The following is a 25,975-nucleotide window of genomic DNA, read 5'->3' on the forward strand; positions in this document are numbered from 1 at the left end:
GGAAGGTGTGCAAACTAGAAAGAGGAGAGCTGCTGAGGCTGGACGAGCTCTCGGGGTTTGGCAGAGCCACAGTTCAATGGAGCTTACGAAATGAAGTTAACCTTCCTTTCTCCAGGGAAATAAGTTACAGAGACCCAGAGACCCGGGAAGGGGGGGTGGGCCAATGGAGAGGGAGATTAGAGGGAATGTCCTTAATAAATTCCCCAATGGGAAGCAGTGTTACTTCCCCTGTGTCTCTCAGGGCACTAGACCAACCACTCCCTGGGAAAACAAGTGTTGGTGCCAGAGCCTTCTGTGGGTTCCAAGGCTGCTTTTGCTGAGACAGGTACTGGAATCCTTCCGCTTGCAGCTCGGGGGTCACCCTGTATGTGCTCTGGGGGCTTGGGGCGGTCTTGGTGGGAGCAGGGCCAGGACGTACCCCCTTGCCGGCTCACTTTTCTCCTCCCTGGCAGCCAGCTATTCTCAGCCACAGATTACTTTCCCCTCGACTTGGCTATTTTGAGAAAGTCGCTGGGCAGGGGAACCTAAGAAATGGGAAAGCCAGCGAGGGGAGGGGTGGGTGCCTTCTGCCCCCCCGGGGGGAGACGGGTGGGGCTCTGCTCTTCCAGCTTGCCCGCCCCCACGGGTCTCTCCATTGCACCAGGCCCTTCCCTGCGTCCTGGCCAACCTGTTCCTTCTCAGTTAGTCGGCCCATGGCCGGGGGGGGGGGGGCAAGCACATGAGCTCGCGGGGAGGAAATGCATCTACCGCCTGAGAGATAGAAGTGACACACGTTGACCCTCATGGGAGGACTTTAACTGATCCCCAAGCCAGAGCCCCTCAGAGCTGGAAGACACCGCCAGGTTGCCCCGCTCCCAGCAGAACTGCCCGGCACCCTCCAGGGCCAAGGTCACTGTGACGGCCTGGTGGCCACGATTTAGACCACAGGACCCCTGTGAATAGAAGGTGTCCACCTGCCTATTGCTGATCGGGCGGGAAAGGGCAACTGTGCCAAGAGCCCATTACAGGCTGGCTGAGCCCACTGAGCCGGCCTGGTGCTAGAACCTTGATGAAGATGACGGTGACCGGCTGGCATACTTGCATTTCCTTTCTCTGGAGTTTCAACCTGAGACCCAGAGAGAGTTAGAGAGTGGGAACACGGGTGGAAAGACAAGCACAGTGGGAAGCCACAGTGGTCGGGGAAGCTGACAGCAGAGCAGGGCTCAGTGGGCTCCTGGGGCCCAGCTGTGCGGGGAGAGGGAGTCGGGCCTCATCCACCCCTAGTTGTTCCCACGCAGGGCGCCAGTCTCGGGCTTCTGCATGTCCACCTCCCGCGTTTCCATGCCGACTCTCAGAAGGAACAACCTCTGGGGGTCTTTATTTCCAACCCAAAGGAACCAATAAAGAATTCACACGGCCTGGTTTGCAGATGAGGGAATTGAGGCCAGGAGGCCATGGGTTGCCCCCCACCCCCCCTCCAAGTTACTGAGTCAGCACCTGAGTGGGCAAAGGAATCCAGGTTCCTTATCTGGAAAGTCTGCTCTCAGAGGGTGCGGTCTCAGGTACAGGGGTGAGGGGAAGAGGCAGGGGTGGGTGGGGAAGGCTGTGACGGAGGCAGGGAGGGGGAGTCGAGGGTTGGTTTCCAGTTAGAGCGAGGGGCGGGAGAGGGGAGGTGGGGTTCAGGTGTTCACACCCCCTGTCTCACGGTTATAACTAAACACCGGTTTGTAAACAGTAAGGGCCGAGTTCCAGACTTGCCCACTTGGCCACGTCCTCCCAGTGGCTGCCCCCCAGGGGGCTTTGGGAGCAGAGAGGGCATCTGTGCCTGGGGACAAGGCTGGGCCGCAGGAGAAGGGGGTGAGGGAGGGGGCGGAATGAGCAGAAGTGTGCTCTGGAGGCCCCGCAGGCTGGTTTTGTGCTCGTGTGCAACGCGGGGCCCAGGCCTTGCCCCCCCCACACTGAGCCCCAGGGGCGCCGCCGGGACAGCCTGGACCTGCGGAGGGCCTCGCCGCCAGACTCAGGCCCGGCCCGGCGCCCGCGTGTCCCCGCAGGCCCATGCACCAGCCCCGGGTCGCCGTGGTGGGGGCCGGCGTGGTGGGGCTCTCCACCGCCCTGTGCCTTTCCCGGCTGGGCCCGCCGTGCGCCGTCACGGTCGTCGCAGACAAGGTCACTCCTCACACCACCAGCGACGTGGCAGCCGGGATGCTCATTCCTCACACGTATCCAGGTGAGAGGGACTCGGCCCGTCGGTGGGCGACGACGGCTGTCGCGGGACTGTGGCGGGGGCGGTGGCACAGCCAGCTGCTGGTGCGTGTGCCTGCCACGGCGGCCTACCTCTCGGGCCGCGGTCGGGCCTGCACTAGGCCGCGGGCGCTCACACTCCTTGGCGGCCCCGACGGACAAAGCTTCGTGTCTGGCTTGGACCACACGTCCGTGGAGCATCCTCAAGGGCCCGGGGACCTGGGACACAGGCCGCGCCTCGAGGGGCTCAGTGAGGAGCACTCACGACCCCAGATGGGCAGCGCTCAGGGTCCCCACCGGGACCGTAAGGGCCACCGGGTCACAAATCACTTGCAGTGGGGCTAAAGCTATCCCTTCTAGGCCCTGGACAGACCATCAGGCAGAGGTACTCGGACAGAAAGATGCATCTTTCTTTTTGTTTTTGTTTTTTAATATGTTCCCACATCCTTTCCACTCTGTACTCTTCACTTGAAAGAGCAGCAGGCGGGAAGCAGCATCCAACAAAAGCCAAAATCACTTTGCAGCCAACGAGGTTTATACTCCCTGGCTCTACTTTCTCATTCCCACTCCTTTTCTTCCTCTTAATTTTACCTTTTTAAATTATTTTTTAAAATTATTTTTTTAAAAGCTTTTATATATTTATTCACGAGACACACAGAGATGCAGGCAGAGGGAGAAGCAGGCTGTGTGCAGGGAGACCCATACGGGACTTGATCCCAGGACCCCAGGATCACGCCCTGGGCCGAAGGCAAGTGCCAAACCGCTGAGCCACCCATTGCCCCCCCACCCCCCTTTTTAAATCCAAGTTACTCATGTACAGGAAATAGGCCCAGGAACCCGGGCTGTTTGCAGGATGCTAGTGCGTACCTTCTGGGCATCTCTCTTGTGAGCAGAGTTCTTCTGTCCATTGTCCAGGAGCTCCTTTGCTTGCGCCAGGCCCGGGCGAGTGGTCAGTAGGCCGCAGGAGAGTCGTGGAACCAACTGCAAAGACGGAGGCCCATCTAAGAGTTCATGCGGGCCGTTGAGGCCGAGCCCACCCTTCAGCCAGGCGGCCCCGAGATCAGAGAGTGTTTCTTCCTGATGCTTCCAGAATAAGGGCTTCGGTTTTCTCTTGGGGCTTCTTTCAGGCCACCCCAGTGATAACAGTGATGTCTTCTGTCAGTATAGGGGGACCACACGTGTCCCAAGGGCTGCTGTGAGGATCAGTAAGTTAGGATGCATAAAGCAGTTAGAGCAGGCCCGGAAAGTGCTCTATCAACCGCGGTTGTTATTACCACTACTCCAGCTGCAGTTATCTTACCAGCCCTCGCGCAGGAATCCGATCACCCGGCTCGCTTGCTCTTTCCACCGCTGAATTCGAATTGTCCGTTCTTTAGGGATGACTCCTACAGCATGTGAGTCGCAGCCACTATTTTGCTGTTGAAGTTTAAAATGGGAACAGGGGTCTGCGTTTCAACACAGCCCCCAGCACCGGCTTAGGTTGTTGGGGTGTAATCCATGTGAGGTCTGATTTCGCTCTTTTTGCAAGCTTATTATTCCTTCTTTATTTCTGCCCAGTCTGCAGCTTTGGAATACAGGGCTGAGCTCACATGGACACACGATTTAAAGACGACAGCATAGACCCACTATTAAATATTGTTGGCACTTTAACAAGTGAATTGCCATAAAACCCCACAGGCTGAGATGCCCTCATTGACCTGGGGACTTTGGGGAGCAGGATGTCTCCAGAGGCCTTTTCATCTCTACTGTGAACTCTAGGGACAGTCCTCCACGCAGAGCTTACCTAGCACACTCTCTGCCTCAGGGGCCTCACCTCCTCGGTGGCTGCCCCCATTTTAGCCACCCACCCCCCACCCAGCAGTCTCTAGCCCCACCCTGGATTCTCCCTCATGACCCTTCCATAGGGATCAGATGGCCCAATTCCTTACCCCGTTTGGATTTGTCTGCACCTCTCCAGATTACGCTTGCTCTCTGTGACCACACTGGACGCTATTATTTTGGGGCTTGAACCAAAAACCCTTATTTCATCTCCGATAGGCCCACGCCCTTCCAGAAGCTGGATCTGGGTCCAGCCTCTTGCAGGTGGCCACTGCAGGGATGCCTGGCTGACACGGAGCACTGACCCACGGTGCTGTGCCAGGGAGGCGGTGCCGAGTGACCCGGGGACTCTAAGCTATTGTGTGATTCCATGGAGTGGAGGGGGGTGGAGGCAGTGGCAGCTTTGGACGGGGCTGTAGCAAGTCCTTCCCGAGGAGCTTAGCTCCACGAGACAGGCCTTGTCTCCTTGTATCAGAGGGTAAGCAACCTGGGCTTCCTATCGATGTAGTCCGTTCTCTGTTCTGGTTGACCTGGGCCCCACAGGCCAGGAGAGAGGTTCTAAGTTCTTTCTTCTATTGTTTCAACTGTGTGGCCAGCTGGAAACTTCACTCAGCCTGAACTAACTTCTGCTCAGATTGATCAAGCATCTGTCAAGATCTAGAATGTATCTAGTGCCAAAGACCACCTTCCAGATGGCTCATATGTCAGATTTTGTCCTGCTCGGCCAATTTACCCTCTGATGATTAATCTTTACATAAAATATAAGTCAACAGCGTGTGTCGCATTCAAAACTCTGGTTGCTGATAGATTCTCCACCACAACGCGGTACCTTATCTAAATGTTCCTCCCCTGCCTCTTTTGTTTTCTCCCAGTTTCTGGGAAGGGGCTTGTTTGAAGCATAGTTATCATCGCCACTTCCCTTCTGTTCATGCTTTGCTTTCCCCCATGATTACAGACATACCCATTCCCAAGCAGAAGCAGTGGTTTAGAGAGACCTTTGATCATCTATTTGCAATTGCCAATTCTGCAGAAGCTGAAGATGCTGGTGTTCATCTGGTATCTGGGTAAGAGAGGAAATCTGAAGTTATTTTAGAATTTAGAATGATCTTAATGGACTTTAGAATTCAACATAAAATACTGTCGAGCATCTGCTGTGAGCAGAGTGCTGAACTAGACACGGGAGGATTTTGAAGAACGTTTTAGGCTTTCCTGCAAAGAACTCAAGGGAGACAAGTTATTAGTATATCAATTATATATTAGTATATATAGTATTAGACTTTTAAAGAAAGTTTTTATTTATTTATTTTTAGAGAGAGAGTGAGTGAGTGGTGGGCGGATGGGTACTCAAGGGAGGGGCAGAAGGAGAGGGAGAAAGAAGAATCTTAAGCAGCCTCCACAAGGAGCACAGAGCTGAATGAGGGGCCTGATCCCAGGACCCTGAGGTCATGCCCTGAGCTGAAGAGTTGGTCACCTGACCGACTGAGCCACCCAGGCACCCCTATAGTATTAGACTTTTAAACAACATTACAGTTTCTCATCACAAATACTATTTTGAGTTTCCTCAGGGATTATGCAGTGACTCGCAAATATGGCCAAAAAACCATATAGCAGGTAAACACCGAGCTTGGTGTTTTTGAAATGATTTGGACATTTCTATTTGACTCTTTTTTTTTTTAGAGAGACAGTGTGCATGAGCAGGGGCTACTCTGGGAAGGACAGAAGGAGAGGGAGAAAGAGAGGTTTTTTTTTTTAATTTTTAAAAATATTTTATTTCTTTATTCATGAGAGACACACAGGGAGAGGCAGAGACACAAGCAGAGGGAGAAGCGGGCTCCCTATGGGGAGCCTGATGCGGGACTCAACACCAGGACCCCGGGGTCACAACCTGAGCCAAAGAGAGATGCTCAACCACTGAACCACCCAGGGGCCCCAGAAAGAGAGAATCTTAAGCAACCTCCACACCAGTGTGGACTCAGACTCAGGACTTGATCTCATGACTCTGAGGTCATGACCTGAGCCGAAACCAAGAGTTGGACACTTAACTGACTGAGCCACCCAGGCGCCCGTCTATTTGATTCTTAATATCTGATTTGGGGAGTTCATAATTAAATGAAAGAGTTTTTTTATTATATATATATTTTAATTTATTTATTTATGATAGTCACAGAGAGGAGAGAGAGAAAGAGAGAGAGAGGAGAGGCAGAGGGAGAAGCAGGCTCCATGCACTGGGAGCCCGATGTGGGATTTGATCCCGGGTCTCCAGGATCACACCCTGGGCCCAAGGCAGGCGCTAAACCGCTGCGCCACCCAGGGATCCCCTAAATGAAAGAGTTAAAAACAATACTATTCAGCATTTCTAACACAAACTAACACTTAGAATATGACAATATCTTTCTATGTGTTCTTAAAAAGAGATCACTAACCATCCTGTCACTTTTAATTTATGTCTTTAATTTGTGATATAACACACATGCCGTCCATCATATCCCATGTGATAACACAGTAATGCCCTATAGCTTTCTGAAGAGCAGAGGGTTGTTTGCTTTTTACCAAGTTCTCAAAACCACTGCATCTTTTATACTGTTGAGAAAAACCTGTCCTCCCTCCTCCTTTGCAATCCTGACATTTTCTGCTAGCGAACACACCTGCATCAGGCAGATTTCTATTCTATGCTTTTCCTCTTGCCTTCCCTCACCATCACTAACGGTGTTGATGCCACTAGGTTCCCACAGTCTACACCCAGACAGAGTAGCAACTTTGACTTCTGCTCTACCTTCTGAAGGTGAATTGATACTAGAACTTCAGCTGACGAATCACATAGAAAAATTGTTCTCCTTGATTTATGACCACAATTTGGTTTTGTCCAAAACCAATGTGACCGGGATGCTTGAGTGGCTCAGTGGTTAAGCAACTGCCTTTTGGCTCAGGCTGTGATCCTGGGATCCAGGATCGAATCCCACATCGGGCTTCCTGCATGGAGCCTGCTTCTCCCTCTGCCTATGTCTCTTCCTCTCTCTCTTTGTGTCTCTCGTGAATAAATAAATAAAATCTTAAAAAAGAAAACAAAAAACAAAACCAATGTGACCATATCTAACTCACAAACTTTGTCTCTAAGTAACTTTTGAAAACAGTCGTGTCTAAAATGTAAACGTCCTTTCAAGACTAGGGTTTAACCATCATGGAAGATATTTTTAAAAATGTACTTCGAGCTAGTCTAAAAGAGTTATTTATTTTTCTCACATGAGTGATTTTTATACCATTTGCTTCCACAAAACATAGGATTTGAATCAGTCAGATGAAGTCAAGGGCACAAATGTCCTGAGCACCTTTGGCATAAGCGTAGAGCCTTATTCATCTGTTCATCTATGCATTTCTCCAAAACAATTTATTCAGCTTTCCCCAGTATCAGGTACTCCCTTAGGTATTAGTGATACAGTAACAAGCAATTTAGTACACACTGCTTAGCACATAGTAAATGCTCAGTAAATATATGTTGAGTGAATTTTTGAGGAAAAAAAGACACAGTCCTGCCCTCATATAGCTCATGATCTGTAGAGAAGATCCTAAATCTAACTAGTTGCAAATAGGACATGAGTTACCAAGGGAAGAGTACAGGGTACCATGGGAGTGGATATCTGGAGAATAACCTCCTCTGGAAAGTTTGAGAAGCTACCTGGAACAAAGTGATATTTCAGCAGAGCCCATCCAGATGAGTGTGCGTAGGTCAGTCTGGTGACACTGTAGAAGTGAAGGGGGAAGAGACAGGGTTGGGGACACAAGGGGTGGCATTCTAGGTAGAGGGAACCGCATAGGCACAGACCGGAGTCTAGGGCGACTGTGGTGTGTTGGAAAGACTGAAAACATTCAGGCTAATGGGACCATTGAGAGATGTTATCCATTGAACCAACTGATCATGTTTACATGTCAAAAATATCCTGCCTGTAGTGTAGAGAACAGATGTTTGGAGAGAAAGAGATGGTGGTATAATTGATTAAGTGTTGACAATGGGGATTTGAGGGGATTGAGGAATGCCTGAGAAGAGAGATGATGGGACTTGAGACTTGGCAGTTGGTGGCATGTGGAATGGGGGGCAGAAAGAAAGTCAACGCTGGTCTGAGTCTGGCTTTGGAGCTCAGGAGGCATAGCCCTCAGCGTGTTTAGCCTGTAGACGATGGTGAAGATAAGGGAGGGGCGATCTAGCCCAGAGAGGGTGTGCAGAATGAGGCAGCAAGAAAGCCCAGAAAGGAGCCCTGTAGTGAACGACATTCACACCTTCCCTGGGGACCCCTTTGAATAAATTACTGAGGGATATATAAATTCTGGTGTGCGAATGACCACATCATTAGCAACTAGGTACAGTAAGGTGATTTTCCTTCCTATTTTAGAGCAGCCGTGATGTACAGCACTTATTCCTATCGATGAAAACAAACCAAGGCTTGCAAATCCAAACACAGTCCTAGCAGCTGTTGGTAGCACTACTACCGGCTGGTTAACCACCAGTAGCATTCTAGCCTCATCCACCTCGGCCATGCTGGTGGCTTAACAATAACTGGGCTCCTCTTGACGACACAATTTCTCTTACTGACGGCATGAGGGGATGACCCACAACTTAACTCATAACTCACACTCTGCCTCCTGTACGCCCACCATGGCTTGCTTCAAATTAGGTATTTTGTTCAAAATTGAGGGCAACCTTAAAACTTCTGATGGATGCTTACAACTTATGTAAAATGTTACACAAAACACCAAAACCTTTCCTCAAAAATGCCATAGTCATAAGTAAATAAAGAAAATCTGAGCAACAGCTTTGCAGAAAAAAAAAAAAAGAATTAAATCTAATTTTTAGAACACAACTTTTAAAATGTCTCATTCCCCCCAATGTCATGAACATTTTAAATTTAACTGCCAAATGATCTAAACCCAAGAGAATAGAAGAATAGATCTTTTTCTTTTTATGGGTATAGGAAGTGGGTTTGTAAAATGCTTTAGAGAATGTCATGGGGTTGGGGGTTCTCGGGAAATGTATTTCACAAAATTTCAGGAAAATTTTCCACTTACGTATTTGAGTTGGCAGATATTTCGGAGTGTTCCTACTGAAGAAGTGCCATTCTGGGCCGATGTGGTTCTGGGGTTTCGAAGAATGACCGAGGCTGAACTGAAGAAATTCCCCCAGCATGTGTTCGGTTACGCTTTCACGACTCTGAAGTGTGAAAGCTCTACCTACCTCTCATGGTTGGAGAAGAGGTCAGTTGAAATGGCTCCTTGCCACCTCCTTTATTAGTGTCATGGCCATAAGTAATTTCATAGCCACCCATAAAATATGTACAGAAAACTCCCCGTGGCCCCTCAGAGCTCTTCTGCAGCGTGTGTTGTGGCTCACAACGGCCAGAGCTTTGTCAAACAATCTGAAGACGTATTTGTGTCACAAGGAGTAAGTGATACCACACTGGTGGTAACACATCCATCTTCGAGGGTACATGACGCGTGGTTCTTCTTCATGATGCATGACTTGGTCCCTCGCCTACCAGTAAGTGAAACCTACTCACTGAAACCATATCTTAGCCTCCTCATTCGTAAAATGGAGACGTTTGGAGAGCACACTCCCAGTTCTAGAATTATATGATTTGCTCCAGTTCTTCAGATGGAGAATTATTAAGCTTACTATCAACTGTTTTTGAAATTTTTTTCTCACTAGTGATAAAGCAAATAGCTTCCATATTTTCTTTGTTATAATTAAGACCTCTACACCTGAGAGGTCTTATCTGTATTAGGCAATTGCTTCCTCATCAAGTTCAGTCCAAAATACCTTGAACTTGCATTTTTGATTTGGTTTTCGGGACTTCCTGATTCCAGAGTGTTAGGAAACACATCAAGAGCACCTTTATTTGAGACACAACAATAAATCCCTCTAATTTAGTCTGGAAATTGTAAGCGTATTGAGGGTTGTGAAACACTGGCTCTTTCAACCCCCAAATCTGTATGTTTGGTACATAAATAGGGACAAGGTGATTTATTGTGTAAACATTGGAAAAGTGACTTGTGGTAAGTGGTGGCACCAATGATCCGGTCCCAGGTGTGGACTATAGGGTAATTGATTCCTACAATTCATTAATCCCACAATTCTGTGCTCAGCATCTATGTCTTGAACCCAGCCCTGTGCTAGAAGCTGGTCAAAAAAAAAAAAAATGTGATCACTCTTCTTAAGGAATTGAGAGTCTAGTAGGGGTGATGGTGTGCATGTGTGTGTATGTGCATCTACGTGTGTGTTTATACATGTGAATTAACAATTACAGTAACTTGCATGGTAAGAGTTGCACAGATTTTGAGGGTAGATTGGGAGCACAGAGGAGGGAGCCTAAGTCTGTTAGGCTCATGTCAGGAACCATATGGTACCTCTTTGTAGCTTGATAAGTGCTCTTCTCACTTTTACCTATTAGCAGTTCATAGGGGATATTTTCCTTTTGTGAGTCCCAGTTTTCACTAAACTCATTCTTTTATGCCTTGTTCACTGGGCCTTAAACTGTGTTTGCATGCTCAATTCGAACCTGTAGACATCAGCCCACTAAATGAACATTTCGAGCCATTGCACGATGAAGTTGCCCACCAGCCGATAGTCAAGTTGCAGCAGCACCACGATCTTTCCCTCCGGGGCAATGTTGTACAGTTTTCTTTTTTTTTTTTTTTTAAGATTTTATTTATTTATTCATGAGAGACACACACAGAGAAAGAGAGAGAGAGAGAGAGAGAGGCAGAGACACAGGCAGAGGGAGAAGCAGGCTCCATGCAGGGAGCCCGACGTGGGACTCGATTCTGGGTCTCCAGGATCACGTCCTGGGCTGAAGGCAGGCGCTAAACCGCTGAGCCACCGGGGCTGCCCCTACAGTTTTCCTTCTTGTCCTTGTATTATAAAAATGACCGGGAATAGGAAATTGAAAATGTTAATGCTAGTGACTTGAGATGGCGATATCATATGCTTTATCTTAATTAAATTCAGATAAAGGGGAATTATTAGGCATGCCACAAGTGGCAGGGCTTTACCGTCATTCTGGTACATCATTTTCTTGGATTATGATAAGAAAAAAAATGGAAGAAAGTTTGCAAGGTGTTGAGTCTAACGAGTGAGGTGTCATTGGAGACTTTTATCATTTGAGGCTGAAGTTTCATTATTACCCCCAAGTCTATTGCTTGGCTTCTGCGTCTTGAGACTTTTTCCTCCATGTTCAGGAAGCTCTAGAAAACCTGGCTGGATCCTTGTGGTCTTCTGCACATGCGGGGAAGGGGGGAGCCTGCAGAGTGTTCGTTCTCCATCCCAGACACTGGTGAAGGCTGGCTTCTCCGTGTGGAAATGGTGGGGGGTCAGGGATGTTAATGGACACGGAAATGATGGAAGTGGATGAACTTGTATAACCCTTTACCCCGATTCCTAACAGTTTAAATGCTGTTCCCACTCTCTCCCTCATATATATATACACATTTTCCCCTAGAACCATTTAAGAGTAAGTTGCAGACATGCTGCCCTATGATTTCTAAATATTGCCATGTATATTTTCTAGGAGCAAGGAAATTCTTTTACGTAAGCAGAGTGCTATGATAAAAATCTTGGTATTTGTATTGAAGCTGTAATCTCTGGACCTTATTCATATGTTATCCCCCAAAAAGACCCAGTGAGGTCCTTATATAGATACACCTGATATCTAAACACGATCAAATCCGCAGTCACACATTACATTTACTTGTCACACCTCTTTAGTGGTCTTTCTCTCGTATGACCTTTATGGCTTTGAAGAGTGCAAACCAGTTGCTTTGTAGGACATCTCTCACTTGGGGTTTGTCTGAGACTTCCTCATGATCAAATTGACGTTATATGTTTTTGGTGGAACCCCACAGAAGGAATGTTGAATCCTTAGAGGCATCATATCAGGGGGCACATGGTGTCAGTTTGGCCTCCTTCCGGTGATCACTCGGCCTGCCAGTTATCTCTAGTGTGAAATTACTACTTTTTCCCTTTGTAATTACTAAATGCTTGGCCAAGATTCACCTTGAAATCGTGTAAATACTCTGTTCCTCATCCAAACTTTCACCTGTTAGTTTTAGCATCCATTCATGATTCTTGACTCCATCATGATTGTAATGTTGGCCAAATGATCATTTCTTTTTATTTATTTATTTATCTGAGGGGGAGTGAGCACATGGGAGAGGGGAACAAGAGGAGGAGTGGGAGTAGGTGCAGGAGGAAGGGGAAAGGATCTCAAGCAGGCTCCCTGGAATCCGGGCTCATCTCACAACCCTGAGGTCATGACCTGAGCTGAAACCAAGAGTCAGAGAGCCAACCAGGTGCCCCGCCAGGGGATAATTTCTAACTCCTTCTATGTTTAGTTTGCTTCCCCCTAAAAGGAAAACCTTTCCCCACCCCTATATTTATTCAATCATTGATTTATTTCACCATGGGCATAGGAATTCCTATATTAATCAGTGCATTATAATCTATTACTCTTATTATTTATTTTGAGCTTCAAATTGACTAAGATTTGGCCAGTGGGAGTCCCTTCAAGCTGCTCTTGTGTCTTTTTGACTTGTCTGCCTCTCCCTCTCTTTCTCTCTCTCTTGCACTTTCTTACTTTTGGGCACACAACAGCATTCCACGCACTCCAATTGTGAGAAGGAAAACATTTTCTTTTCATGAATATTTCCTTCCATCTTTTCCTTAAGACAAACCCGACGCAACGCTACATTTTAAATTTATATATTCAGTGGAGACATAAGCTACTTTTAACTCTGCCTCCCTTCTACTTCCCTTTGTTCCCTGAAGTTTCTTTCTGTTGTGATTTTGGGGTATAGAGAACACACCCAACATCAGACCCTCTCCTACCGTGTCCAGCCTGGGAGAACACACACAGGAGCCCACACTGGTACATGTGAACATTTAAAAGTTCCACATCAAGCTAACAAATCATTAAATAAAATATCATTTATCCTTTTACTTTAACAAATGGGACTTGCAACCACCCAAAAGGTCAAGTTCTCATTTAGAATTCTTGGATTCTCAGGAGTGCTGCACGTGAGCATGGTGGCAGGGGGGTCTAGGTACATGCCACGAGGCACCCTAGTCCATGCACCCAAGCTTTATTCATACTCCCCCACCCCTGAAAATAGGTGTCCTTCGGCCACCCCTTGGGGAAGGGTGCACAGTGGCATGGTCTGCCCCTCGGAAGAAGACAATGCAGGCAGGCCCTGGAAGTAGGGAGAAAATGTGGGAATCATGGGTTCCCAGCTCATGGACTGGAAGTGACAGCGGAGGGCTCTTGCTGGGTGCATCCCTTGGCCCCACATACTCATTTTTTCATGCACAGCTGGAGGAGGGCCACAGTGGGGTCCTCTAAGTGGCTCAGTGGAAGGGAAGTACAACTCAGGTCAGCCAAGGTAACCTCTAAGTCCTAGAAATAGTCTTGAGCTTATGGTAATTAGGTGTGTGTGTGCATGTGCATGTAGTTTCTCCTAATTTTTCAGTGAAGCATTGGGTATAAAGTCTAGACAGAAAACTTAAATAGAAATTCTTCCTGGAAGAGAGGGTGCATTGCTTTCATTTTGCTTAAGTAAGAGCTGAATGGTAGATAAGGTCCTTGGAAGATGGGGAGTTTTGTGGGGGCAGAGGGAGCCTTGTCCCCAGCCCCCGGAACAAGTGGCATTGCTCCAGGAGGGAGCAGAGGCAGGGAGGCCAGCCTCACCCCCACTGTCTCTGTCCCTCCTCTGAGGAGTCTTTCTAAGCCTCCCGGTTTGCCCTGGGGCTGCCCTGGGTAGGCAGTGGGAAGCTCCAGGTGGACGAGGGGCATCCCCAGGCTGACCCAGTGAGGCCCAGTCCCCAGCACGGCCCCCATCCCAGCCACCCTCCCCCTCTGGCTGAGAAGAAATGGCTTAGCTCTGGGGGGCCCCCTCAACCGCTTTCACATGGAGACAAATAGTATCTGACGATTTGTTCTCCCTGCTTCTAAAGTATCAGGAAAACAGGCCCCTTATTTCCATAACAACCTAATTCTCAGGCCTAATCTCTAACAGGGGGTGAAGACCTGGGAGAAATCCCGCTGCCTTCTCACGAGTTGGAGGCCTGCCGTCAGCATTTCACTCTACTTAAAATAACCTGGGGTCAAGTGGTACTTTGTGCCCGTGGGAGCCGCGTCCTGACAGCGATGCCACTGGCCTGAGGACCAGTCGGCTGGGGTTCCTGCCTTGGAGCACGCCGCTTCCTGTCTGTTTTTAGGTGACAGCGTCAGGGAGAAGAGGCCTGAGGGGCAGCTCCTGTCCCCCCTAGCGTCCTGGGGAGGTCTCAGTCAGCCCATTTGTTTCACACACACGTCCACCACGACGGGGGGCTGGGACGTGGGTGCCTCAGACAGACAAAGACAGTGCACACACCCTTGTCCTCCCAACCCCATCCCGCCCTCTCAGCACGTTTGTGCCCCTCACACCTTCCTCTTCCTCTCACCCCAGCCCCTGCAAGAGGTCTGCACAGGTAGCACACAGGGCCCCCACTCTGTGGAGATCAGCCGTCCTCTTCCCTCAGGGCCTGACATCTGGCCAGAAGGCCAACGTGAGGGAGGAAGGCAGCCACATGTCCCCTTTCCTCCTGAGGGAGGCTTCGTTGGGCAAGAACCAACTCCTCCATGCCCAAGGCAGCCCTCCCAGGGGAGGATTTCAAGCCAAGGGGGAGGCAGGGCCGTGTTGAGTTGGGGTGAGGGGGTGGGCCCCCCCGGGCTCACCCCGTGGGCTCTCCTCCACCAGGGCCACCCCAGCGGGGAGTCACACAATCCCTGCTTGTTCCTCGCACCCAGGGTCTGCGGTGTTACCTCCTACACCCCTTCTACACAATGTGAGTGTTCAGCCTACACTGTTCTGACTCAAAAACAGGCTTTTCACTCAGCAAGCCACACACACAACAATGTCTCCGTCCTAAGCTCTATGCTTCTGAAATAATATAAGCTTCCAGGAAGGACCAAAAAAAAAAAAAAATGTTTTTAACCACAACTGGGGTCGTTAACTTTTTCTTCAAAGAACAGAAGGCATCGTCTCCCTGTCAAAAAGAAAAGAGAGAAAGAAAGAAAGAAGCCATGCCTGATGATATCCAGAACAAACAAAAGAACAAAAACCCCTCCGAGGGCTAATCAACCATGCAGATCATGTTTTATATCCTCAGCCAGTGGAGTCAGATTCTGCTGCTTTTTCCTTGCCCCTTCCAGGAAATGAATCAGAGAGGCAGTAAGTCAACCGAGCCTGTCTCTTTGCCAGACGTCCTACCTAAATAAATCATTCCGGCTGGATCAAGATTGTCCTGCCTTTGACATCATCCGGAGAGCTGGGCGCCCCATTTCTGTGCCGGGGACCCTGTAGCCTAGGTACACTGCTTTCTCTTGGGAGGCCACGCTTTATACCGTGGCCCCGATGAGGCCTGCACCCGCAGCACTGACCACACGGAGCTTCCTTCCCGCTGGGGTAACAAGGCCTCAGGGTTCCTCTCCCTGCCTCCCATCCCCTGTAGCTTCTGTCCCCCCCTTGGCCTGAGTCGCAGCAGTGCCTCTGAAAAACACCTTGTGTGGCTCCCCCTGCAGCTGGACAGAAATAGGGACCGTGCATCAGGAACGGGCCGGATGGACCCTGCCTTAGACACGTCCAGCCTGCAAAGGTGCCTTCCTGCGCGTAGCAGACAGAGCCCGGCTTCCCCAAGACGAACATGCCCTTCGCTGCTGGGGCTCAGCTGCCCTTTCCCAGGCGTCTAGATATTTCTGCCCCGACCCAGCACCTGCCACCTTGAGCCAGAGCAGCCGTGGACAAATGACAGTCCCAGACGCATGTCTAACTCGAGCCACCACTCCCCCCCCCACCTTGGCTGCCTGGCCTCGAGGATCAAGTGGGAGGTTCCAGCTGGGAGGTTCCGGCCGGGAGGGTGCAGGATGACGGTGGCAAGGAGGTGAGCAGGGAGGAGGTGGAGGCTGCGGGCAGGCCTCAGGGCAGCTCCACGGGCGCACCAGGTCCCTGAGGCCCTAGCTGCTGGCCCGCTTCGGGGGGTGCAGCTGTCCCTTCCAGGGCCACCCTGCTCAGAGAAACCCTGGGCCCCATCCACCAGGGGTGCAGAGGCTGCCCTTCCCCAGAAGAAAGCGGGGAGCGGGTAATCCAAGTCCAGGGAGTGGTCTAAGCAGGGATGGATATTCTGACGAGTGGGAGATGGAAATCGGTTGGTTTGTTGGAATACGCATCGCAAGGAAATGTGGGGGGGGGGGGGCGGGGGCGGCCTCAGATGAGATCATGTCGTCGGGTCAAATTAGACTATTATAAAAGACAAGAAATCCCACATAGTCTTCACTCAGATTCCCCAAACTTCAAACTTGCAGATGTGCTTTATCCTTTTCCCTCTAAATAGACACCTTTTTTTTTCTGAACCATTTGAGAGTAAACTGCAGATGTGATGCCCCCTTTACCCCAAATACTGAATAGGTATTTCTTAAACCCAAGGCCATTCTCTTACATAACCAACGTCAACTTATCAGAATGTGGGCATTAAGTTCACATGGGTACATTTCTGAAACCTACAGACCTTATTCAGGTAGGTTTCTCTGAATTTTTCCAATTGTCCCAATAATACACATTGCAGCAAAAGAAAATCCAGGATCGTATAGCATATATTGCAGATATACATGTATTTACTTTATATATTTATATATGTGTGTGGGTCTATGTGTGTGTGTGTGTATATATATATAATACATGCATATAGATAGATATAAATATATCTATATAGATATATATTCATTAGAAGCAAGTGACTAGGTTCAGCCCGCATTCAAAGGGAGGGGAATTAGGCTTTAGGCTTGAAGGGTTCAAAGAATTTCTGAGGATATTTAGAAAACACCACCATTGATCCTCTGAGCACAAATTGTTCACATTCCTACCACATGCAGAATGTGCATATATATGTATATTGAAGAGCTATTATAAGCTATCTTAGGTATAGCTGCATTAAGTGTCACTAGGATGGAACAGCGGACTTCTTCTATATTTAGAATAAGTCCTATATTTTTATGCTTTATTAGTTGTATGACCTAGTCTTTGCTTCAAACTTTTATTTAATGTCTAGTTAACATACAGTATAATATAGGTTTCAGCAGTAGAGTTCAGTGATGCATCACTTACAAACAACACCCAGTGCCCATCCCAACAAGGGCCCTCCTTAGGACCCATCACCCAGCTAGCCCATCCCCTGCACCCACCTCCTTCTGTCAACCCTCAGTTTGTTCTCTATAGTTGAGAGTCTCTCTTATGATTCGCTTCCCTCTCTTTTCCCCCCTTCCCCTATGTTCATCTGTTTCATTTCTTAAATTCCACGTATGAGTGAAAGCATATGTTGTCTTTCTCTGACTGACTTATTTCACTTAGCATAATGCTCTCTAGCTCTATCCATGTCACTGCAAATGGCAAGATACCATTCTTTTCGATGGCTGAGTAATATTCCAGTGTGTTTGTGTACGTGCACATGTGCGTATACCATATACCACTTATACATATACCACTTCTTCTCTATCTATTCATCAGTCGGTGGACAACTGGGTTCTCTCCATAGTCTGGTGATTATTGATAATGCTGCTGTGAACATCGGGGTGCATGTACCTCCTTGAATGAGTATTTCCGTATCCTTTTGGGTAAATACCTATTAATGCAATTGGTGGGTTGTAGGGGAGCTTTATTTTTAACTTCTGGAGGGAACAGTGGACTTTTTCTGTGAATCTGTGTGCATAGTACTATTTGCCAAGTGAGATTTTAAATTAGGTTTCCTTTTTACCTCATTTTGAAATATACTGGACATAGTTGATTTTCTGATCACTTTTATTAAGGTGGTGTGCTTTTGGCTTGAAGCAAGGATTAAATTTTTTAATTGACCATGTCTAATATTGCATACAAAATACATAACACAATGCTTAGCAAAGCCAACCCTTCCCCCCACCCAGGTTCTTGGCCACCATCCTCTCCTAGCCTCCTTGCATCTCTCTGCATCTCTAGTGATGGCTTCCTAGCTCTTCACTCTTTCTCTCCACTCAAAGCTAACCTCATATCAGTGGCTCAAAAACTCAATGCTGTTTTCCTCATTCCAACGAACTTTCTACCAGCAGTGGGGAGAATTGTCCTTTTTCTCGCTCTGACAACTGGGGTTCCACTGCATGGCAGCCCTGCTCAGGCCTGACTCTCACCAATTCTCTTCAAGTCCGTCCCCTCAAGCTCTGGCCCTCGCCTTCTAATGAGAATGTTCCAGCCAGTGTGAGGAGCAGCTGGGCAGACACCATGTCATCCCCTCTTCTCTCTACCCTCCTTGGTGGGGATCGATTTTCCAAAAGCAGTCTGGTTTGCAGAGAAGCATCCTGGCCTTCATGCAGACAATCATGTACCCTCTTACCCCATAGTCATCTTGGATCCTTAGAAGAGACCTTTTGCTTTCTTTTTTTAAAAGATTTTATTTATGTATCCATGAGAGACAGAGAGAGGCAGAGACACAAACAGAGGGAGAAGCAGGCTCCCTCCGGTGAGCCCCATGTGGGACTCAACCCCAGGACCCCGGAATCATGCCCTGAGCCCAAGGCAGACGCTCAACCCCTGAGCCACCCAGGCATCCTAAGAGTTTTTACTTTGTAAAAACTAATCTACAGACCTATTTGGATAATATTCCCAGATTAAAGGTACAAGCTATCAAGATGTTGCCAAAGGGAGTGTTAAAATGTCTACCTTTGGCAAGATGAAAAGTGCTCAAAAATCTTAAATAACAAAAACACTGTTCCCCTCCTCCCCAGTTTCTACTCACTAGGTTCCCCAAACAATTTAGGGTGTAAGTGTCAACAGGCGAATTCCAGGAGCATATGGTTCCAGGGCAGTATCTTGGCCCTGCTGCTCCCATCGTTTTTGTCTCTGCTGGGCTGCACCCCACATCCTGACCTGAACTCCCGCTCCCAGTTCCCTCCTGAGCTCTATGCCCAGTGCTGTGGTCAAAGCAGCCCCATTCCTCGTATTAGAGCTCACAAGGACCCCTGTCTTTCTCCTGTGTCCTGTTTCCCTCAATGAGTCTCCCTGCTGAACCCCCACCTCCCTATATCAGGAGGGAGGATTCCTCTCTTACCTGGCTTAGGCTGTGGCAGGGATGGGAGGTGGGGTGCAGGAATGCCTCCAGTCCCATGAGAAGGAAGAGGATGAGGGGACTCCCCTTTGCTTCTGGAAGGTAGTGCGTGTGTGTGTGTGTGTGTGTGTGTGTGTAGAAGCACTTAGTGGAGCCCCATCCCTCTCGAGGCTACATCTGCTCAATTTCCCTCTTGCTGAAATGCCCAGTGAGTTGAAGGAGGGGCTCTAACGACAACCACCCCCCATGTTTATGCATCAGGCTGACACAGTCCTGCAGAGGGCTGACTTTTAGGCTTGGTGAAGGTGGGCACTTTTGGCTTTTAGAGAGATGACCAGAAGACATTGGTCGGGGTCTGTTTAGTGACCACAAATTCTTGAGTCCCCCGTCCCACCTTTCCTCAAGGTAGGGTGGGACAAGGCATTCTTCCCATCTAGAATGAGGTCTTGCTCAGTTGCAGGAAGCCCTACGGGGAAAGTCACCCTGCTTATACCCACCCCCCAACCATGTCATTCAAAACCTCTAGGATAAAATAACTACCTCATGTGGTTGTAAAAGTGCTGGGTCACCCAACCTACAGCTTCCAGGTCTGGTTTCCTCCTACACCCTGGTGCCGCCTGATGCATCACCCGAGGGATAACAGAGATGGGGCATCACCACAGGGTTGCATGGCAACAGTGCGAGGATGACGGGTCCCTGGCACATTCAGTAAGTTCCACCCTGGGGTAGAGGCCTGCGAGGTACTCAGCACAGCAAGCTTGCCAGGCCTTTCCAACAGCCCAACTGCGGATAATTTCAGAAGTCTCCAGGTAGAGAGTGGACTTCCATCAGTAGTGACCAGGAGGAGACCGTGAAATGGAAGAGAAGGGCATTTGCGTTTGTTGAATTCTTACATAATCTTTATTAAAAACCCTGTGGACTCAGCATTCTTACCCCACGATAATAGTTGAGGAAACAAGTTCAGTTCAGTCCAGTCACCAGGCTGGTAAAATTCCTTTATTTGTCTGAATTAGGAAAAGAATTGAGTTTTAATTAGAATAGTTGGAACGCAGGGCACAATGTTTGATTATCAACACGTGGAATCCGCAATCTATTACTAGCAAAATCAAGATAATGTTCAAATAATAATCAGTGTAAAAAATTTTTTGAAGCCCAGATGTCATTCTTACAGGCTAATAAACCATTGAATGTAAGTGATAGATGGGTGTGCAAAGCAGGGAAACCCCTGGACAAGATAGCGGGTCTTGTATTTTGTGGTAGCATAGCAACGGCACCCTTTCCTGCCGCCCCCCCCACTAAAAAAAATTACTGAGGAACTACAGTGTGTTAGGGGATCTATCAGACTTTTCCCAGATGCTGTCTCACTTCATTTTCACAAGGAGTCTATGAAGTCAATGCTGGTATCTCCAAATTACGGATGGAGAATGAAAGGTCACAGAAATGAAATAAACTGACCAAGGTTTTATGATTGGTAAAGGGGAGAGTGCGCCTCAACTCTTTGTAAAAGTTTTTTCGTTACAGTCATTGTTTTAAAGAATATTAACACGTCGCAATATGTTGGCCAGTATTACCACGAAATTCATAGATGAATATATTAGAACTAATGCTAGTGAACTGTACACCTAAAAATGAATGAGTACACCTAATGTTATGTGTATTTTACCACAATTTAAAAAAAAAAGATTTACAGGATCTAGATAAGCCATTTCCCTTAAAAATTGATTTATTCATTTTAGAGAGAGAGAGAGAGCCCACACGTGTGAGAAAGAGTGAGGGGGGGCAGAGGGGGAGGGAGAGAAGCAGACCCTCTGCTGAGCTGGGAGCCCAATCCTGTGGGGCTCCATCCAATGACTCCGAGATCACAACCCCAGTGGAAACCAGGAGTCCCACGCCCAACCTACTGAGCCACCTGGATGCTCCAAGCCATTTTTCCTTCTCCTTCTCCTTCTCCTTCTTCTTCTCCTTCTTCTTCCTCCTGTGGGGCTCCATCCAATGACCCCGAGACCACAACCCCAGTGGAAACCAGGAGTCCCATGCCCAACCTACTGAGCCACCCAGATGCTCCAAGCCATTTTTCCTTCTCCTTCTCCTTCTTCTTTCTTCAGATTTATCAATTTATTTATGATAGACACAGAGGGAGAGAGAGGCAGAGAGAGAAGCAGGCTCCATGCCGGGAGCCTGACATGGGACTTGATCCCAGGACTCCAGGATCGCACCCCAGGCCAAAGGCCAGCAAGCGCTAAACCGCTGAGCCACCCAGGGGTCCCCTAAGCCATTTCTTTTTGATATCGATATACTTGGTCCAAAATATCATTATCAACCACAACTATTACTGCATCTGCTGCAAATACTTTGCATTCCTCTCATGCTAACATTCCTGCAATAGACATAAAGTGGGGAATGGGACCCCTGTTCCAAAAATCTAATTGGGGAGACTGTAATAATGCAAGGGAACATGCAAGAGTTAACAATAGGAGACAAAATGTCTATGGCTACAAATTGAGGTGCCAAATGAACAGCATAAAAAAATGCTCTGGGATTTAAAACACGGATTAACTTAGTGTTGATTGAGCATCTAGTATGATCTAGGAACTTACAAAACGTAAAAAGGACAGCACATTTCTTTAGTTTTGACATTTAAAAAAAAAGATTTTTAATTTATTTATTCATGAGAGACACACAGAGAGAGGCAGAGACACAGGCAGAGGGAGAAGCAGGCTCCCTGCAGGGAGTGTAGGTGGGACTCGATCCCAGGACCTTGGGATCACGTCCTGAGCCAAAGGCAGATGCTCAACCACCGAGCCCCCCAGGTGTCCCTAAAATAATTTTTTTTTTTTAAAAGAGAAGGTTACCATTTGGGTAAATCCATACACATCATATTTGCTTGTAAGTGCACAGACCGTCTCTGCAAGGGCACCCCGGGAACTGGAAACTGGTGGGCCCAGGTTGAGAGGGGGACCCCGGGGTCACGCCCCGGGCCGAAGGCAGAGGCTCCACCGCTGAGCCCCCCAGGGGTCCCCCGTTTTGGACTTTTGGAACAGGGCTTCATTTCGCCTGCAGTTTCAGAGGCAGTCGCTGGCCGGGCCCTGGGGGGGGGGGGTGCAGGGGCGCACCTGATGGTCCCTCTCCTTCCTCCCAGGTTAAGAGCAAGCGGGGTCCCGATCCTCAGCCGGCGCCTGGGAGACCTGTGGGAGCTGCACCCCGCCTTCGACGTCGTGGTCAACTGCTCGGGCCTGGGCAGCCGGCAGCTTGCGGGCGACGCCGAGGTCCTCCCGGTGCGCGGCCAGGTGCTGCGCGTGCGCGCCCCGTGGGTGAAGCATTTCATCCGGGAGGGGGCCGGGCTGACCTACGTCTATCCGGGCGCCTCCGACGTGGTGCTGGGCGGGACGAGGCAGGAGGGGGACTGGAACCTGTCCCCCGATGCCGAGGCCAGCAGGGACATCTTTTCCCGTTGCTGCGCCCTGGAGCCGTCGCTGCGCGGAGCGGCCGGGCTGCGGGAGCAGGTGGGCCTGCGGCCGGGCGGGCGCGGGGTGCGGCTGCAGGCGGAGCGGGTGCGCGGCGCGGCGGGGACGCTGCGGGTGGTCCACCACTACGGCCACGGCGGCGGCGGCGTCGCGGTGCACTGGGGCGCCGCCCTGGAGGCCGCGCTGCTGGCCCGCAGCTGCGCCCCCGCGGCCCCCGCGCCCCCCGCGGACCCCGCGGCCCCCGCGCCCCCCGCGGACCCCGCGGCCCCCGCGCCCAGGTTGTAGCCACCCCCACCCCGCCCCGCTGAGCGCCCGCAGGTGGATCCCCCCAACTTTCCCGTCGCACGCACGCAGGCTTCCTCAGCTGCTCTCTTTTGGTCTCCAAATTGCCAATGCTCCGGACGAATCAGGACTAGGAGTCTAACCCACGAGCCACGCACCGCTGGGCCCAAGCGGAGGCCTAACCACCCAGCGGGGCATGACTCTACTTTTGTTAAGAATACTTGTTCCAGGGGGTCCCTGGGTGGCGCAGCGGTTTGGCGCCTGCCTTTGGCCCAGGGCACATGCTGGAGTCCCGGGATCGAGTCCCGCGTGGGGCTCCCTGCATGGAGCCTGCTTCTCCCTCCTCCTGTGTCTCTGCCTCTCTCTCTCTCTATGTCTATCACAAATAAATAAATAAATCTTAAAAAAAAAAAAAAAAAGAATACTTGTTCCAGGGCCGCCCAACTGGGGGTGGGGGTGGGGGTGGGCTCAGCAGGTTAGGGCCGCCTTCAGCCCAGAGCGTGATCCTGGAGACCCAGGTTAGAGTCCCACGTCGGGCTCCCTGCATGGAGCCTGCTTCTCCCTCTGCCTGTGTCTCTGCCTCTGTCTCTCTCTCTCTCTCTGTGTCTCTCATGAATAAACAAATAAAATCTTAAAATAAAATAAGTAAATGTGAATAATATATATATATAAAATACTTGTTACAGAATAAGATTTCTCTTAGGTCTGGTGTTCAAAGATCTGCGCTAATAATTTACACAGGGGCTGGAGGCTGTGGGGGTGTTGACATCTTGGGGCTCATAAATCCACGGGAAGAGCTAAGGTATGGAAAACGCTTGAGTCACTGCCAGCTGCAGAGCTGCCCGTGATGCCTGTGGGTTGTGCTCAAGGGGGCATTATAAGCCCCCTGAATAAAATGATCATACGGTGATCATACAACAAATTTAAGAGATTATCACAGTTAAGACAAGACAAAGCATGGTTGCTGCTAGTACTAGTGGCAACCTCTTCCTCCCTTCAGCTGGTTAGAGGACGGGGATGAAGTCACCTACAGACATGGCATCGACTCAATAGCTGCCTGGGGTCAGGCCCCTAAGGGTGCTACTGTCCATTACCACAAATGATTGTGTTGTGTGGTTGACTTTGCCTAAGCATTTTTGAAGATTAAGTACCAGGCGCAGCCAAAGAGCTAATTTGCTGATTAAGATGGAACAACCATTCCGAATGAAATATATCCAAAGGGTTTTCTGCAAGTTGTTGGGGGGGGGGGGGAACTACTGGGAAGAGGGGGAAATGTGTCATGATAAAATGAGTCTGGCAATTGCTGAAATAAATAAATCTAACCTGGTTTCTCAACACAGGTCTGCTCAGAGTTAATCTGTTCGTGTGTATTGTGAACACTCAGGAGGGTTTTGGCTTTAGTGAATGGTAAAGGAGGGGCTGCTCACTAAGATAAGGAAGATTTGGAGAAATATATGTAAATTTTAATTTTAATTTTGGCAGGAGATGGCTTGTGTTTAGTGATAATAAGTTCTATTTCAGACATCCCAGGGTTGGGAGGAGGGGAGATGTGAAGTTGGCAATGAGAAGGTGGGAAAGAGGAAGCCCCCAGCATAGCTCCATTTTGCTGTTCACTGAATTTTGCATATGATTTTTCTTAAAGAGAACATTCTGCTAGAGGAAGGAGAGAGGGAGAGAAAGGAGAGAGAGGGGAATGAGAGAGACAGAGAGAAAACCAGTGTACTAGATGATCTTCATCTTTCCTTGCAGTATTTAAAATCCTCCATCAAGTGTGCTTCTTCCCCATAGGTTTCCACCAGGGGGTGGTATTGTATCAGGTTCAGATAAATTGGTAAATTTGAAAATTGAGAAATGACTAGAAATGAAAAATGGATCCCAGCTGTGTGGAGTGAGTGTGCGATTCTTTTAAGGTTTGGGAGTTTATATGCCCCAAATGTGACTGTTCTCTTCAAAGTATTTGAGAAACACACAAGCGGGTTGACAACACGCACGCGTGCGTGTGCTCATCACAGTCTGTGAGAACTAATGTTATGGTAAAATGGCATTTGAAAGAGAGGACGTAAAATGTTTAATGGTTATCATGAAGATCAAGACTGCTGCTCAAGGTAGGTTTGGTTCGGTTGTGTTTACGGCGCTGTTAAGTGCACTCGTTTGCTCCTTATGCCCAGGTTTAGATCCTGCGGTGTTTCCATTCCAGATACACAGGCTCACGCTCTGTGCTGCTCTATTTGCTACTCTATGTCAGTCTGCATTTTATTTTTCTAGTTCAACTGGAAGACCCAAAGATTGAGGGCTTCTTGAGAAAATGGTCGTGGCTCCATGCCCTGATTTCATTTTCACTAATTGCTAAATGTTTGCTCCCCGTGTCTCGTGGAGGTTTATTCATTTTGGTCAGCAGCTAGCTGCCAGCCTGGGCGGCACACTAGAATCACCTGGGAAGTTTTGAAAAAAATACTGATTTCCAGCCTGCTATGTTAAATTAGAATCTCTGGAGGGTGGTGTGGGACCCCCGCGTTGGCATTTGCTCAAACCTGCCCACAGAGTGTGAGCCGACAACGGCAGCTGAGAACTCTGGAGCACTCTTCCCTCCTTTCCTCCTGGGACTCCAGGGCCACCGTAACCCCTACCAGTGCCTGCCTTCTCCGTCGTCTCAGGGCGTGGAGCTAGGAGGGTTGTGCTCACGTGAGTGGTGCATCCTTTGGCGCTTCTGGGCAAGGTGGCCTGTGGAATTAGCCACCTCCCAGAGTGGCTCCCTAGAAATGCTGGGAATAACCTTGCTGGCTGCAGGTCAGCTGCCCAGAGTCAGCTGCCTTTGTCTGAAAGATGAGACACTGAATATACACATGGGTGATGGCCAGGCTATATATAAAAATAGAACTCTGACCCCCAACCTGTGGCAGCGGGCTCAGGAAACCAACTCCCTTATCCACAATAACCAGCCCAGGGAGCCTGCCTGCTATGGGTCGGACTTGCAGGAAGCCAGATTGCCATCTCTAGTAACAATCCAGAAAGCTGACCCATCTTTTTTTTTTTTTTTTAAGATTTT

At 49.1% G+C, this 25,975-nt stretch overlaps 1 protein-coding gene across 1 annotated transcript; it reads left to right on the forward strand.

Annotated features, from left to right (window-relative positions):
- The first annotated feature begins 217 nt into the window (after positions 1-217).
- On the forward strand, positions 218-22,932 carry DDO (D-aspartate oxidase). Its single transcript, XM_077904890.1, has 5 exons — positions 218-325; positions 2,031-2,206; positions 4,994-5,102; positions 9,106-9,282; positions 22,323-22,932. Exons 2-5 carry the CDS (start codon positions 2,035-2,037, stop codon positions 22,930-22,932), a joined length of 1,068 nt encoding a protein of 355 aa, XP_077761016.1. The 5' UTR covers positions 218-325; positions 2,031-2,034.
- The last annotated feature ends 3,043 nt before the right edge of the window (positions 22,933-25,975 follow it).

The sequence above is a fragment of the Canis aureus genome, chromosome 7 (assembly GCF_053574225.1).
Source record: "Canis aureus isolate CA01 chromosome 7, VMU_Caureus_v.1.0, whole genome shotgun sequence".
In the NCBI taxonomy this organism is placed as follows: Eukaryota; Metazoa; Chordata; class Mammalia; order Carnivora; family Canidae; genus Canis; species Canis aureus.